Source organism: Dendrobates tinctorius, unplaced genomic scaffold (assembly GCF_039654945.1).
Source record: "Dendrobates tinctorius isolate UK_male_01 unplaced genomic scaffold, ASM3965494v1 ptg000196l, whole genome shotgun sequence".
NCBI classification, from domain to species: domain Eukaryota; kingdom Metazoa; phylum Chordata; class Amphibia; order Anura; family Dendrobatidae; genus Dendrobates; species Dendrobates tinctorius.
Window position 1 is genome coordinate 21,026,429 of NW_027361863.1, and position 17,743 is coordinate 21,044,171.

At 45.9% G+C, this 17,743-nt stretch overlaps 1 protein-coding gene and 1 long non-coding RNA gene across 2 annotated transcripts in view; one reads left to right on the forward strand and one right to left on the reverse strand.

Moving 5' to 3' along the window:
- LOC141056298 (uncharacterized) overlaps positions 1-17,743 on the reverse strand; it is a 78,303-nt gene that overhangs the window by 34,184 nt on the left and 26,376 nt on the right. The window contains exon 7 of the mRNA XM_073553042.1: positions 15,233-16,746. Coding sequence (XP_073409143.1) covers positions 15,233-16,746 — 1,514 coding nt within the window. The remainder of the gene's footprint in view (positions 1-15,232; positions 16,747-17,743) is intronic.
- On the forward strand, positions 122-16,780 carry LOC141056305 (uncharacterized). The gene is made up of 2 exons (XR_012221607.1): positions 122-636; positions 14,841-16,780. It is a non-coding gene; the product is annotated as an uncharacterized lncRNA (long non-coding RNA).

Genomic DNA, 17,743 nt, shown 5'->3' on the forward strand with positions numbered 1-17,743 from the left:
CTGCATGACTGTACACGGTAATATGCACCTGTCACCTCCCATGGGCTCAGTGCACGAGACTCTGACGCTCAGTCTGATACTTTCCGACTTCTAGAATCAGAGAATCTAAAAACTGCTCCGACGCCGTTCACACTCCTCATTACTGGTGCGCTTCTCTATCCTGAGCACAGAACTGCAGGGAAAGTCACAGCGCCCCTTCACCTGCAGCGTCAGGAAACAGAAGTCCGTCTGCGCAGGAGCCTGATGTCCGCCAGCGATGAGTGTCGGTGATACCGCGGCCGCCGGGGGGAGGAGCTTCTCCGGCCGCTCCAGTACTCACTGTGCTGGAGGCTGTTCCATCTCCCATATTCTGGTCACGTTGGGGATGTAATTGACTGCAGATGGAGGCTGGAAACAGCTCCGCTTTATTCTCTCCAGGGCACAACGGCTCCAGGACTCGTCTCCAGCAATACCCCTCCATCTGCAGCAGTACGTCACTTCATCCTCCGTTACGTATGAACCTCACAAGCAAGCGGACACGTCACACAGAACACGGTGAACACGGCACCACGACCCTTCTTCCTGAGACCGACTTCAGCCCACGAAGGTTCCTGTCTTATCCGGTACAGCTCACCCCTTCACGGCACTGTTGCTCCTGTACGTGTCCTAGGCTTGCAGCTCACTAGACTCGTCACACAGCTCCCGTACTCCAGCTGCCACTTCCACAGGGGCTCACCCACTGACCTCCCTGGCTTGCACAACTCCAGACACGGGCTGGTTTCCATAGCCTGGCTTGGTTGTCACTTCGGCTCTTCGCTGCTAGCTGACTTGACCACTGAGACTCCTCCGTTAGTCTCTCTAGTTCTGCAGTTCCCAGTCTCGATCTGCAGGACCTCCACTGACCTTCCTCACTGGCTGCTGCTGTAGACGTCTGCTGTACTCCACTCTCCAGTTTGGCTACTCCGGACTCAACTCACTCAAGAGGGAAATCTACCTTTTGCTCCTGGCTAGCCACTCCTCTATCTTAACCCTTCCAAAAGTTTCCTCCAGTTGTGCTCAGTGCCCCCATCTAGTGTCCATTTTCCGGTATTACAACTAACTCTAAATCTAACTATTGTCATGTGGCCGCAAACACACACACATGACATGCATTCAGCACGCACAGGGGTGGGATTCAGCCGGTTCTACCCGGTTCGGTGGAACCGGTTGTTAAAAAAGCAGCCGGTTCCCCGAGCCGGGGAGATCCAGAGCCACGATCCGGAACTTTGTTGCAGAAGGAGCAGAGGAGGACTCTTGCTCTGCTTCCTAGCCCCGCTCGTCGGATACCGCGCACTGATATGTGCACGGTGCGTGCACTGACTAAGTCTGACTGGGACTGAGCACACCCCGACGGCCCCCATACACTGATACCTGAGGAAGTGCAATGCGACTATTGGCGGGTATCTGGAGCTGCCTGGAGGAGTCCCCGCGCGCCTCCCGCTACCCAGTGGGTGAGCTGCGCTGGACTCGTCTGTGGCCTACGATCATCGTCTTCATCCCCCCGGTCACCGATGCGGACCGTGCTGTGGTATGCTGCCAGTGTGTGGACACGGTGGAGCAGGGCGGGCGGTGCGGGGCCTGGGGACCATCCAGGAGACCTGGTCTACCGCAGGACGTAGCCTGTCTGTACTGTACCACTTTCTCCAACGCCAGGTCAGCATGTGCTGTCGAGAAGTTAGTATGGCATAAACAATTGGTTGCATCCAGGCTAGACAGGACCTGCCTATAGGGAACAGTGCTGCTTATTGGGGACCTGTGCTGCCTTATTGGGGACCTGTGCTGCCTATTGGGGGCCTGTGCTGCCTATTGGGGGCCTGTGCTGCCTATTGGGGGCCTGTGCTGCCTTATTGGGGGCCTGTGCTGCCTTATTGGGGACCTGTGATTGCCTATTGGGGACCTGTGCTGTCTATAGGGAACAATGCTGCCTATTGGGGATCTGTGATGTCTATAGGGAACTGTTATGAATGGGTCGCCGAGGAAAAAAAAACAACATAAGCTAAGTCTCAGAAAACCAGAGAGGTTGGTAACTATGCAGACTGCAGATCCCTGATTCTAACACACAACTAGCAGCAGTCGTGGAGCGTTCCTACGTTGGTCCTAGACGCCTCGTCACAACCGGAGAGCTAAATAAGCCTAAAGCAGGAAAAGAGGAAAACTAACTGCCCCAGAGCAGACCCCATAGGAAAGACAGCCCCCCACATGTATTGACGGTGAAACAAGATGAAAGCACAAACATAGGCAGGAAAATAGGCTGAGCAAGCGATGGGGCCAAACTAACTAGAAAGGACAGGAAAGGAAAGACACTGTCTGCAATCTGCCAAAAAACCCTACCAAAAATAATGTCCAACACATCTGATAGCAAAATTAACCCTGAAGTCACTAGACTTCTCCCACTATATCAGCACTCTGAAATATTCTGAGACAAAGCAAAAAGAGGCCAATCTAATAAGGGACCAAAAGGCAAATTGGCAAATACAGATAAATAGGAGTGGAAGTTCAGCATAGCCCCAGCAGGGGCAAGCTGACCACACAAGAAACTGAATTGACCAACAAGCGCAAGTGTGAACATTAGCAAAAAACAAACTTAACTTGAGAAGACTGGAACAGAGCTGAAGTCCAAGACCTGAGAAACAGACTGAATCACCAGCACCAGGATAGGGCGTCGGCTGTCTTATATCCAGTCTGATACTCCAGAGATCCAATCGTTATCCTCCTCACCAGGTGGTAGATCACTACCAATTAAACCAACCTCACTACCTCCTGTCATCACCAGAGGGAGAACGGAAGGAGAACTCTCAACTGGTGGAGCAGAAAATTAGCTCATAACAGGGAACAATGCTGCCTATTGGGGACCTGTGCCTGCCTATTGGGGACCTGTGCCTGCCTATTGGGGACCTGTGCCTGCCTTTTGGGGACCTGTGCTGTATATAGGGAGCAATGCTGTCTATTGGGGACCAATGCTGCCTACTGGGACTTTTAATTACCGTTAGGACGCAGACAGACTGTCGTATGAATCAGAATGTAGTGCACAGCCTGGCCAGCCGGTCAGTCAAGTGAGACAGCTGCATAGAAATATATGCGGCTGTCACACTCGGGTCAGGAGAGCCGCTGGCCAGAAGGTGCACTGTTCTGATCTCATTCCAATTTATTTTTTTTCAACTGTTTTACTGCGCCCCTACTTGTATATGTTTGAGGAAAAGGTGCGTGTAAATGGGTGTGGCTTAATAATGGGTGTGGCTTAAAATGGGTGTGGTTTTCCTACACACAAACACAGAACCTGTTGTTAAAAATTTGAATCCCACCACTGAGCACACAGACATGTGAGGAATACAAAATACAGTAGCGTGAATATTTACAGGGCAAGGTGACCTCCTTACATGTCCGCCAGCAATGAGTGTCTGTGTGCCAGCAATGAGTGTCTGTATGCCAACAAGGAGTGCCTGCCAGCAACGAGTGTCTGCCAGCAATGAGTGTCTGTGTGTCTGCCAGCAATGAGTGTGTGCCCGCCACTAATGAGTGCCAGCAATGACTGTCTGCCAGCAATGACTGTCTGCCAGCAATGAGTATGTGCCCGCCAGTAATGAGTGCCAGCAATGAGTGTCCGCCAGCAATGAGTGTCTGCCAGCAATGAGTGTCCATCAGCAATGAGTGTCCACCCGTACGTTTTTTAGTGTATAAAAAATGATCACTTTATTTCAGTCACATGATGTCCCTAATGTCTGGACACAGAAGAATTCTCTTTATCATTTTAATTAATTTAATTATTAATTAACTATAACAGAATTTAGAAAAGCGCAACAACCTTATCATCGCAAATGATGGAAATCATATAGAACACTTTTTTAATTTTCCAGTTTAATAAAATGTTAATAAATGTCATTTCTTGGGCAGATGCATTTTTGTGTCCAGACTGTAAGGACAATTGGCAGATAATTATTAATCTTTGGAGACTTGCTTCTAGGTTTTGAACCAAGTAGTTCTTGAAAGGAAGCTCTCATCAGAAAATGACCTATTGGTTAAAGAACTGTTTAATGGGCTGTAAATGTGTATGTAGTGTAGCGTCGGTGTATTAACACACACTGTCCCTTGGATGTGATTATCGGGTGCGGTTATAACGTTTTGACTCAGCCGGAGTCTTTTTTTTTTTTTTCAAAAATCGCTAAAAGAACAAAATTCTATAATGTCATCAGATCGTACCATAATGTATAGTGTAGAAAAATAAAGCCAAAAAAGAAAGTATTATTTATATATATATATATACAAAAATCACACAAGTAGCATAGCGTGTCATGAAAACGTGCACAGGCGTGAATGCAATACAGATCAGAGTAAAATCATGTATCAAAAGTAAGTACACCACGACAGGGTGTCGCTAAAGTCTTTTCAGGAAGTTACATTGGAATATTATTTAACTCATTCAATGCGATTTCCATTGTTTGCGATGCACAGGTTGATGCTCTTTTCAAAATTCTATTATAGTTAATTAAATTAATTAACATTCTAGTTAATGAGAATTCCTGTGTGTCCAGACTTTAGGGACCCCCTGTGTAATGTGGTTTGATTATGCAGTGGTATAGGGAACGTGTCATGTAACACACTGTATATTTAATCTTAGGGCTCATACTCACTGCTCTCGCATGAAAACCCGGCACTCGGACCGGAGCGTGTGGCTGCATAGGAATACATGTAGCCGCACACACCGGTCTTGAGTTACTGATAACTTGCTATATTTTTCACCATCGCTGTTAAATTTTGAAGACAGATGCTGGGATGAATTGAGCATCGCAAAGCTACTAGTAATGAGCGAACGTGCTCGTGTAAGGTGTTATCTGAGCATGCTCGAGTGCTAACCGAGTGACTTTGGCGTGTTCGAAGAATATGTTTGAGTCCCCGCCGCTGCTTGTCTCGTGGCTGTCCGACAGCTGCAACACATGCATGGATTCCCTGTTTGTTAGGCAATCCCTGCATGTGTTGCGACTGTCGAACAGCAGCTGCGGGGACTGGCACATATTTTTCAAGCACACCGGAGGCAATCGGTTATCACCTGTGCAAGCTCAGATAACATCTTATGTTTTATACTGTCATAAGGGGTTATTGTTTGTACAGATGCAAGGCTGGGGGCATTTGCTCACTGCTTTCACCCCCCACTGTAGACAGGAAATTAAAGCAGGTTATCTGATGTAGAGCAGACATAGAGTAAGAGGTAGCTGTCAAGGTGGGAGATAACCATTTGGGCCAGCAGATCTGTCCATGTATGCCTCCATTGACAAATAGGTGTTAAACGCAGGGGGTGTCAATGCTTTCAACTCGTCCAGCCGCTCTGTTATTACTGCACGGACAGTACAAGGTATAACAATAGTCTAAGGTTTTTTTAAATTATAATTTTAGTTTTACAGAATCCATGAATATATCCATGATCAGGTAGCATATTCACATCTGTGTGCAAAACTGCATAAGTTTTGGTAGCTGGCACAAATGTAATACGTGACTACTGACTATATAAAAATATATAATGAATTTGTCATGAGGTATATAACCCCACAACTTATGTTCCCACCTTCAGTCCCAGTTAGGAACTTGAAGCTCTCTGGCGCCCCCCTTACCCTCAGGTCAGTCAGGGAACTGCACCTAGGATAATTTGTCGCGAGATGGGCTGCCTTGTCACGTCCTGTAATTGGGCACTCTGTAGTGAGGGCGGTACGTATATCACCAGCCCCAGGCAGGGAATATACACATAAACCCCCAATCCATCACTGCCAGGGTTCCACAATCCCCCCAGGCCTCTATGGTGCCACCAGTTCCTCGTTTGATACTAAAGACTACAACCCCTGGCAAAAATTTTGGAATCACCGGCCTTGGATGATGTTCATTCAGTTGTTTAATTTTGTAGAAAAAAAGCCGATCACAGACATGGCACAAAACTAAAGCCATTTCAAATGGTAACTTTCTGGCTTTAAGAAACACTAAAAGAAATCAAGATAAAAAAATGTGGTAGTCAGTAATGGTTCCATTTTTTAGACCAAGCATAGGGAAAAATTATGGAGTCACTCAATTCTGAGGGAAAAAATATGGAATCATGAAAAACAAACCAACAAAAAAACACTCCAGCACATCACTACTATTTTGTTGCATCACCTCTGGCTTTTATAACAGCTTGCAGTCTCTGAGGCATGGACTTAATGAGTGTCACACAGTACTCTTCATCAATCTGGGGGTGGGCCAGGTCACGATAGCGTACACTTTCCCGGGCTCCGCCTACCCGGTGCCCCAGATAGTGGACCTTGCTCGTGCCCATCTTGCACTTTCCCGGCTTGATGGTCAGGCCTGCTTGGTGGATGCACCCAAGCACCTGGAGATGCTCGAGATTATCCTCCCAGGTAGAACTGAAGACATCAATGTCATCCAGGTATGCCACCGCGCACCTCTCTAGTCCCTGGAGCAGGTGGTTGACCATCCGCTGGAATGTGGCAGGGGCATTCTTCATGCCAAAAGGCATGTCCGTGGTCTTGTACAGTCCGAAAAGGGTGATAAAGGCAGACTTCTGTGCCTCGGATAGATAGCGCGCGCCAGCTAACGGCTCAAGCAGCTCCTAGATGCGTGGCATTGGGTGCGCATCGGAGGCTGTTAAAGCGTTGAGCCCCCTGTAGTCCACACAGAACCGGGTGGTCCAATCCTTCTTTGGCACCAGGACTATAAGTAAGGCCCACATGCTCTTGGACTACTTGATCACCCCCAACTGTAACATCTCATCGATCTCCTAGCGCATGATGTGCTGCACCTCGTCTAAGTTCCTATAGGATGTCTGCCAGATTGGGGCATGATTCCCGGTGTCCACGTCGTGGACCATTACCTCAGTCCTTCCAGGTCTGTTGGTAAACACAGCCCGGAAGGATCCCAGTGTAGGTCGCAGCTGCGACCGCTGGTGTGCGGATAGCAAGGCACTTACCTCCACATCCTCTACGGACCCACTGGCCTTCGCTTGGGCCAGCATGTCCAGGAGGGGCGTCTTACTCTCGATCTTCGGGCAGGTTGCAGACCTGTAGGATGCAGGCTCCACGTTCTTGATGAGCTTTCATCATATTGACGTGGAAGGCCTTCCGCCTACCCTGAGCTTGTTCAAGAGTGACCACGTAGGTGACTGGGTTGGGCTATTGGTGTATGACATACGGGCCTTCCCAGGCCGACTGAAGCTTATCCTTTGGTACGGGGACCAGCACCCACACCTTCTGACCCACCTGGTGGGCGTTCTGTTCGTACCGGTGCTTCTGGTCAGCCTGGGCTTGCGCCATGTTGTCATGCATCAACTGCGTCAAGCTCTGCATCTTGTCACGGAAGCGCATGACATACTCCACTATGGACGCTTCTGAAGGGCTCGGCTCTTCTCAGGATTCCCTTACCAACCCAAGGGGTCCCAGGACTCGCCTGCCGTACTGGAGCTCGAAGGGGGATAATCCCATTGAGGCCTACGGAACCTCTTGCAAATAGCAGGTGTGGGAGGTACCGCTCCCAGTCGCGTCCCTGGGTCTCGACCAGCATTTTTAGCATCTGTTTGAGGGTACTGTTGAAGGGCTCACACAAACCATTGGTTTGGGGGTGATACGCACTAGATACCAGACGCTTCACCTGCATTTTCTTACAGAGTGCCTCAATTAGGCGAGACATAAATTGAGTCCCCTAGTCAGAAAGCATCTCCCTGGGAAACCCTACTTGCTAAAAGATGGCCAACAGGGCATCCACCACCTTATCCGCCCTAGTTGAGGACAGAGCCACTGCCTCCAGATACCGAGTTGCATAGTCTACCACTAGGCTCCTCTATCACTGGCAAAGAGATCAGGGGAGCCTTGGGAGCAGGCCCTGACTTCCCCACTCTTTGACATGTGGTACAGTAGCAGCAGAAGTTGGTTACATCTGTCCCCATTTTAGGCCAATAGAAGTGCGTCTTTTTGACAGTGCGGCGAGAGTACCAAAATGCAACATGCATTTGGCGCAGGTCGCCGCACCATCAAAAAGACGCATGAGGAGGCATCTGCATTCATCGGCACGGCCTGCGTACCTAATGCTAAAGATAGGGTACACAGGCCGCATGCCGACAGAGGTGGGGCAGAACGGAGGAGGCGCAGCCGGGGGCGGAGCTTCACGGAGGAAGCCCGCAGCCCTCCGCACCTCGGCCATATGCTAGTATGAAACTAGCCAGAAGGCAGGGTGTTACCTGCGTTATGGGCACTCTGACTGCGTGTGACAGTGGCTGAAATAAAAAGGCGGTCTACCCGGGGATTACCACAGTCCGATCAGCCTGCTCGGCTGTGGGCACTACTTCCTCATCCTCCCCCATTACCTCAAGAGCAGTGCTATATATGGGGTAGGTACCTTCGGCCAGGTCACCTTCCTTAGTGGCCCTGGTCAGTTTTGCGGCATCACCTTCTTCATGTTTCCCCATTTCCCTTCACACTGATGCTTGCTCCTGTTAGGGGTTCCTCAGCCATATCACCCCGCAGTGTGACGTGGCTGAGCACTCCTGTACCTTCAGATACTGTACATCATCATTATCAGGTAAACCATGCACATTCGCATCATTAGCTTTAACATTACCCTCAGTATCAGATCGGGGAGGGGTGTCAGGAACATAATACGCAACCATCCCCAGGTAAGTTTTCAGACACCCCAATCTATAAAAACCCGGGCCAATGGCAAGGACAGCGGATGCCCCAATTCCGGTGACAGTCAGGGTTTTCCTCAGGATAATCTCTTCAGGGGTCACCAGCTCGGGTCAGATGAGGGTTCATTTCGGCCCCGTTGTCCTTGAGGCCTATAGCAACAGTGTTCCCCACTGTGACGTTCTGCACATTTTCACAGGCCCTCCCTACCACTTCACCCACAAAAAGAACTGCATTAGGCCCTGAGGCCTTGGCTGGGGGGCTCTTCTGCTTCTCCGGACAAGTGACACTGAGAAGTCCAAGCCGACTGCAGAAATATCACTTGCGGGGATCATGTGTAGTCCTGGCATTGGCAAAGGGGATAGGGCCTCCAGTGGGTCAGCTGGCAAGGGTACTGGGGTTGGTTGATGGCTTACCCCCTTTCCAGCTGGCGGTGACCGGCCTCCGCATCTCCGGTTTACGGTTGGCCTCGTTGGTGTGCGCTGCTTTGTCCGCATCTTTTGGCTCCCGGTCCATCACGAACTGTTGCACCTCCGCCAGACAAAGATGTAGGAACTGGTGTTTTACCATCAGATCCTTCAGCTGCTCAAAGGTGATCACTGACAGTCCTTCACCCACTGGTCAAAATGGATTCTGAGTCCATGCACCAGATCATTGTAGCTGTTGTGTGGGCAACATTGGAGGTACCGTAAACCTCAGGAGTCAGTTGGTACTTCTTTATCCCAGATGATCCCAGATCATTGTAGCTGTTGTGTGGGCAACGTTGGAGGTACCGGAACTTTTTACTGTAAACCTCAGGAGTCAGTTGGTACTTCTTTATCAGGGCCTGCTTGATGGCCTCATAATCTCCATCATGCTCTCGGGGAAGAGAAGCAAATGCCTCCAGAGCTTTTCCTTTGAGCCCTGTGGTTAATTATCGGGCCCATTGGTTCTCAGGCAGCTGGTACTGTCTGCAGGCTTTTTCAAATCCCCGCAGGAAAATGTCCAATTCCCCATCCTTTTCCATCACTAGAAAGTGCTCTGGGGGCGGGGTTTAAGGAAATGAGTGTTGCTGGACTCACTGCTGGACTGGGAAGACCTCTACCCCTAGATTCAGGCAAACTCCAACTGGTACTCCCACTAAACCTGGGCCCGCTGCTCTTCCCGCTCTTGCAACTGCAAAATCAGCTTCAGACATTCCTCACGATCGTCTGTATGGAGTTGCTCCAAGATCAAAAACTGCGGAAATTTATGGAAAATGTGCTCAAATGACATGGGCACAGGACGAGGAGACCCCTGGAAGCATTTCTGACTCCCTGGTCACTGCTGTGAACAATGCTGCATTTTGAAATTTAGCGGAGAATATGTGTGTCTGCGAGTGTGTGTGTGGTAACGCTACCGCCGGTACTGTCAGTCACAGTGCTGCGGGATCATACTGTCAGATGTCAGCATGATTCTGAAGCTGACTGTGACCTGCAGCGGTGAAGCAGGCTTGGCCGATGAGACTACTGCTCCCATATCTATCTCTGGTGTCACTGATAACAGTGACAGCAGGTGCTGCTCATGGGAGAGTAGTATCATCTGCCAGCACCTCTGCTCATGGTTAAAAAAAAAAAAAAAAAAAAGTAAAATTACAAACATTATTCCCATAATACATACATATTGATACATATACATATTCAGATATAAATAAAAACACATACCACACACCAAATCCCCAACGCCCTCGTCTCCTAGAAATGTAAAATAATAAACCAACATATACTCCCTGACCGCTGTAGTCGAAGGTAATCCAGATTGTCCCACGGCGATCTCATGTGTTGAACAGTCACATCGGGAGATGTGACCACTCAACTCGACCGGCGATACACTGACATCGCTCCCGCGGTATATCAGTTGATTGGCTCTATGCTGTCACGGCAAAGTTCTCACACAGCGGTACTGCCATAAACTGAGAGCACCGGAGTGATGAACTCTGGTGAACTCTCACGGCGGCTCAGTGATACACTGATAGGAGGTAATGTCTCCCGCAGTGTATCACTGGAGGTGGGGTAGAGCAGTCACATCTCCCGATGTGACTGTTCTACATGTGAGATCATCGTAGGACACTCAGTAAATGGAATACGGCAGACAGGATAGTATTATATTTGTTGGTTTATTATTTTATTTTGGTTGCAGGAGACGAGGGAGTCGGGGATTAGGCGATGCAGCAAGTATAGTTAATTAAGATTAATAAAGGACTTTATTCTGGCTGTGTCTTTATTGACCATATAACTATATGATTAGTTTTGGATAGGTGTCTTATTGACACTTCTCTATTACTAAGCCGTGGGCTTGATGTCACCTGACAATACAAAGGTGACATCAACCCCACAAATATTACTCAACTTGCCACAGCTACAGGGCAAGTGGGAAGAGCGAGGCTAAGTGCACAATTGGCACATCTATAAGATGTGCCATTTCGGTGGAGGCTGTGAGATGATGTTTTTAGCCTGGGGGGCAATATCCATGGCCCCTTCCCAGGCTATTAATATCAGCCCGCAGCTGTCTGCCTAGCCTTTGTTGGTTTGATTTTATAGGGGGACTCCATGTCAATTTTTTTCTGGGGTTCCCCTGTTTTTTCATGACATATTGTACTTCATGTTAGTGGTAAAAATTTCTTTGATGTGACTTGCGTTTATTTATGAAAAAACGGAAATATGGCAAAAAAATTTAAATTTTACTATTTTCAAACATTTAGTTTTTATGCCCTTAAATCAGAGAGATAAGTCACACAAAATACTTTATAAATAACATTTCCCACATGTCTACTTTACATTAGCACAATTTTGGAAACATTTTTTTTCGTTAGGAAGTTATAAGGGTTAAAAGTTGCGATTTCTCATTTTTACAACAAAATTTATAAAATACATTTTTTGGGGGGACCACATTGCATTTGAAGTCACTTTGAGGGGTGTACATGACAGAAAATACCCCAAAGTGACACCATTCTAAAAACTGCACCCCTCAAGGTGCTCAAAACCAGATTCAAGAAATGTATTAACCCTTTACGTGCTTCAAAGGAACTGAAGAAATATGGAAGGAAAAAATGAACATTTAACTTTTTTTTCCCAAGTGTAAAAAAAAAAAGAACCACAAAATTTGTTGCGCAATTTCTCCTGAATACGCCGATACCCCATGTGGGGGTAAACCACTGTTTGGGTGAACGGCAGAGCTTGGAAGGGAAAGAGCTCCCCAAAGAAACTTATCCATGTGTGGTGAGCACTTTGAACACCAAAGTGCTTCAAAGAAGTTTACTACGTAGAGCCGTGAAAATAAAAAATGATATTTTTTCCACAAAAATGATCTTTTTGCCCCCAAATTTTTATTTACCGATGGGAAACAGGAGAAGTTAGACCACTAAAGTTGTGCAATTTGTCCTGAGTATACTGATACCCCATATGTGGGGGTAAACCACTGTTTGGGCGTATGGCAGAGCTTGGAAGGGAAGGATCGGCGTTTGACTTTTTCAAGGCAGAATTGGCTGGAATTGAGATCGGACGCCATGTCGCGTATGGAGAACCCCTGATGTGCCTAAACAGTGAAAACCCCTCACAAATGACCTCATTTTGGAAACTAGACCCCCAAAAGAACTTATCTAGATGTGTGGTGAGCACTTTGAACCCCCAAGTACTTCACAGAAGTTTATAACGTACAGCTGCGAAAATAAAAAAATCATTTTTTCCACAAAAATGATCTTTTTGCCCTCAAATTTTTATTTTCCCAAGGGTAACAGTAGAAATTAGACCCCTAAAGTTGTTGTGCAGTTTTTCCTGAGTAAGCCGATACCCCATATGTGGGGAAAACCACTGTTTAGGCGCACGACAGAGCTCAGAAGGGAAGGAGCGACTTTTTCAATGCAGAATTGGCTGGAATTGAGATCAGACGCCATGTCACGTTTGGAAACCCCTCAATTCTAACTCCAACCCTAACCCCAGCACACCCCTAACCATGATGCTAACCCTATCCATAACCCCAACCCTAATCCCAACCCTAACCCTAATTTCAACCCTAACCATAATCCCAACTCTAGCCCCAACCCTAACTTTAGCCCAACTCTAACCCTAATGGGAAAATGGAAATAAAAACTTTTTTTATTTTATTATTTTTACTTAACTAAGGGGGTGATAAAGGGAGGTTTGATTTACTATTTTTTTGTTTGTTTTACATAGTAACATAGTTTTTATGGTTGAAGGAAGACTTTAAGTTCACCTAGTTCAACCCATAGCCTAACATGTTGATCCAGAGGAAGGCAAAAAAAACCAAACAAACACGAAGCTCCACAATAGGTCTTATCACAGTGATCAAAATGAACCAATAGGAAAAATCTCCACTGCACATGCACCTGCCATTTTCTCCCGGAAGACGCCAGCAGCCCGAAGGGAAGATAAGGGGGCATGCAGGGAACACTAGAGGTACCGGGGAACCCTATTTATCTCTCCTCAGATGTGCGATCACATCAAAGGAGAAATTTTTTTGCGATCACCGTTATACTGTTAATAACGACGATCGCAACACCGGGGTCGGTAAAAACCAACCCGAATCATGTTCTCTGGCGTCCTAGAGAAATTCCGATGCTGGGGGGGCGCTATAACTTTAAACCCCAGTGCTGTTAAAAAGAGGCGCTGTGGTTTAAGTACCCTTAACTGCCGCCGTTAAAAGGCGTATCGACGGTCATTAAGGGGTTAAATAATCTAGAAAAAACAAACTTTTTTCCCCATAAAAACTGATTTTATTTAGCAAAAAAGTATATTAGGTATAAAAAATTTAAACTATAGTTAATCGAAAAGACTTGCGAAACCTTGATCCAGTGGCCACATCAGTAGTCAATGGTCACTTGATCAGAGCCCTGATAAGCTCCTCCTAACTACCGGCATCCATGGCTTCTCTTCTGATTGGTAGGAATGGTGCAAAGTCATGCATGCATCATTCTGTGCCGGCAGGTAGCAGGAGGTTTGCAGGGCTCACGGACTTCGGATATGACCACTGTACCAGGGTCTCGCAAATCTTTTTGAAAAACTCTTAATTACAAATTGTAAAATAGAGACCATTAAAGGAAGAAAAAAAATCTTTCTTTTATTTTCCTTCTAAAATACAGTATCACGAAGTTTACTGCAACAGAGCGGAGCGATAAGAACGCAGCGTCTGGTTACTTCTACTCCGCTCCTGAGAAGAAGCACTTCTGCGGTTTATTAAACGTGTTTATTTCTTCCAGCAGAACAGGGGTTAATCGGCCATGTTGGAAATCCCTGTGTTCTACTCTGCTTGGTTAGCCACTCCTTTTCCCTATAAAATCTGGGCTCTATTACCAAGTCCTTGTCAGAGTTAGCTCTTGCTTCATGACAATAGGAGGGAGAGAAGATGATATGAGAAGGAATGCTGGAGGAGTTATTAGCGACTGTTGTTTGGTTTGTATGCTTCATAATCGCTTATCCTTCCCTGATTTGCTTTATTCCCCTTTCAAAACACCCTGGTGGATTCCTCTGTTATATGTGAGAGAATATTTTGTGTGTGCAGAGTTTTCCGTTTCCCCTTGTCTTTGTTTGTCGGGTTGGTGTACTGCATTGCACAGTAGCAAGAACGGAAGCCCCGGCGTCTTCGCCATCTGAAGTATCCTGGGGGAACAGGGCGAGCTAGGGCACCCCCTAACGTTAAGGCCAGGAAAGGAGCCCCTGGTCCCAGGTCCCTCGACAGCTGTATCGTGACATACAGGGACTAGAAATGTATATATAGCCCACACTGCACTAGAAAATTCTCGTATTTGTTAGTGCAAGCTCTGGTTCTCAGCTTTTGCTGCTGTCTACAATGATGCAGGTTGTGGGTTTGAATCCTGGTGATGCCATTAGCTCTCCCTCAACGCCATTAGGTTCTGAGACTATAGCGTAATATCTAAAAATCAAAAGAGGACTGTCTCAAACACAAACATACACATTTTTGTAATAGTAAACATTTTAATAAAACTTTTACTAAAGATTACTTTTCAGGTGCAATAATATACAGTTCATTACCATGAAATATTCTATGCACACGGTTGATATGTAGGGGTGTTATCTCAATTCTATTTGCTTTTTCGCTTAACAGAAATGTATTGATAATTTCATGCATTTCACAATCATCATTTAGTTTTCAATTTCTTCCTCTTTTCTTCAGGCTTGGACTGGCCTACAGGAGAACAGGTGAATCCTCTGGTGGGCCCCTATGCAAGAGTGAACCACTTACCCCCAACATGAGCAGTAGTTGGACATTACATTAATTCACTGTGTACAGACAGAAGCAGGCTCTTGTCATTCATTCAACAAAGTACCCAGTTTATTTTTACATAGAAGCAGAAGTAAATTTGTAAAATAGGGTAATATAATATTTGTATAAAGCTGAACAGTGGGCCCCTCAAGTCAATGTCACTGGTGGGCCCTTGACACCCCAGTCCAGCACTGCTTTTCGCTTGTATATTTAGCTTTATTGTAACTGTAAATGTTTTTATTTTTTATTTTGGCCGATTTGTCTGTAACATATATTGAAAAAGAAAATTACTACTTCTCCATGTGAATTTTTTGATGCTTAAGAAGATTGGACTTCTGTGCAAAACATTTCCCACATTCAGAACATGAAAATGGCTTCTCCTCTGTGTGACTTCTCTGATGTCTAGTAAGATGTGTTTTCTGGTTAAAAGATTTCCCACATTCAGAACATAAAAATGGCTTCTCTCCTGTGTGACTTCGGTGATGCCTATCAAGATTTGATTGATTTGTAAAACATTTCCCACATTCTGAACATAAATATGGCTTCTCCCCTGTGTGACTTCTCTGATGTGTTCCAAGATTTGATTCCTTTGTAAAAGATTTTCCACATTCTGAACATGAAAATGGCTTCTCCACTCTGTGACTTCTTTGATGCTTGCTAAGATTTGATTGATTTGTAAAACATTTCCCACATTCTGGACATGAAAATGGCTTCTCCCCTGTGTGAATTCTCTGATGTGTAGTAAGATGTGTTTTCAGCTTAAAACATTTCCCACATTGTGAACATGAAAATGGCCTTTCCCCTGTGTGACTTCTTTGATGTCTAGTAAGATTCCATTTTCGGTTAAAATATATCCCACATTCTGAACAAGGAAATGGTTTCTCCCCTGTGTGATTTCTCTCATGCATAATAAATTGTGCTTTTTGCTTAAAACATTTTCCACATTGGGAACATGAATAAGGCTTCTCCTCTATATGAGTTCTCTCGTGTTTAATAAGAGTTGATTTATTAGTAAAAAATTTTCGGCATTTTGGGCATGAATATGGCTTCTCCCCTGTGTGAATTCTCAGATGTAAAACAAGATATGATTTATTGCGAAACAATTTCCCACACTCTGAGCAAGAATATGGCTTCACCCCTGTGTGAATTCTCTGGTGTGCAAGAAGATTTGATTTCTGGATAAAACGTTTCCCGCATTCCGAACATGAAAAAAGCTTCCTTCCAGTGTGACTTTTATCATGTACAATAAGACATGATTTTTGGGAAAAACATTTCCCACATTTTGGACAAGAATATGGCTTCTCACCCGTGTGAACTCTCTGATGTGTAACAAGATGTGATTTAACTGTGAAACATTTACCACATTCTTGGCATGAATATGGCTTCTCCCCTGTGTGACATCTATAATGTATAACAAGCCGTGCCTTATTTATAAATCCTTTACCACATTCTGAACACAAAAATGGCTTTTCCCCTGTGTGAATTCTCTGATGTTTAACAAACTCTGATTTCTGGCTAAAACATTTCCCACATTCAGAACATGAATACGGCTTCTCACCAGTGTGAATTCTCTGATGTGTAACAAGATGAGATTTCTGTTTAAAATATTTTCCACAGTCTGAATATGAGAATAGCTTCTCTCCTTTGTGAACTGGTTGATGGTTTATAAGACTCCTGTACATTGTATCAGTTTGAGATGAATTAGGAGATGATGTGATAATAGCTTGCTCTTCATACGTAGCTCTTATGATACCAAGATCATCTGCTTCAAAATCTGACGACATGAGATGTCCCCCTGTGTTCATGAAACAGTTGCCTGCCAAGAATAAAACTTGTTATTGTTGAGTTAATAGTCTGCTTGTATTTTGTATCATTTTCCCCCATACATGGCTGAAATTACAGCTAAAACCACAAATCAAGATGTAATTTCTGAATAAAATTAGTTCTATATTTTAAACATGAAAATGGCTTCACCTTCATCTGAGTTCTTTCAAGAGTAAGAAGATATGATTCCTGGGTAAAACATTTTTAAAGAGAATCTGTCACCTCATTTTTCGAACATAAGCTGCGGCCACCGCCATCAGGGGCTTATCTACAGAATTCTGATAAGCCCCCGATGTAATCTGAAAGATAAGAAAAACAAGTTAGATTATACTCACCTGGGGGGGGGCGGTCCGGTTCGATGGGTGTCGCAGATCCGGGTCCGGCGCCTCCCATCTTCATGCAATGGCGTCCTCTTCCTTGCTTCTGTCGCGGCTCCTGCGCAGGCGTACTGATTTGCCCTGTTGAAGGCAGAGCACAGTACTGCAGTGCGCAGGCGCCAGGAAAGGTCAGTGAAGCCCAGCGCCTGCGCACTGCAGTACTTTACTCTGCCCTCAACAGGGCAAATCAGTACGCCTGCGCAGGAGCCGCGACAGAAGCAAGGAAGAGGACGTCATTGCATGAAGATGGGAGGCGCCGGACCTGGATCTGCGACACCAATCGGACCGGACTGCCTCCCCCAGGTGAGTATAATCTAACTCTTTTTTTTTTATCTTTCAGGTTACATCGGGGGCTTATCTACAGCATTACAGAATGCAGAAGAGAAGCCCCTAATGGTGGTGGCCGCTGCTTATATGCGAAAAATGAGTTGACAGGTTCCCTTTAACATTCCGAATATGAAAATTGTTTCCCTCACATGACGTCTATCATATAGAAGTTGTGCTTCCTAGTGAAAACATTTCCCACATTTTCAACTTGAATATGGCTTCTTCATCTATAACAAGTTTTGATTCGAAACATGAATATGGCTTCTCTCCGTGTGACTTCTCTGA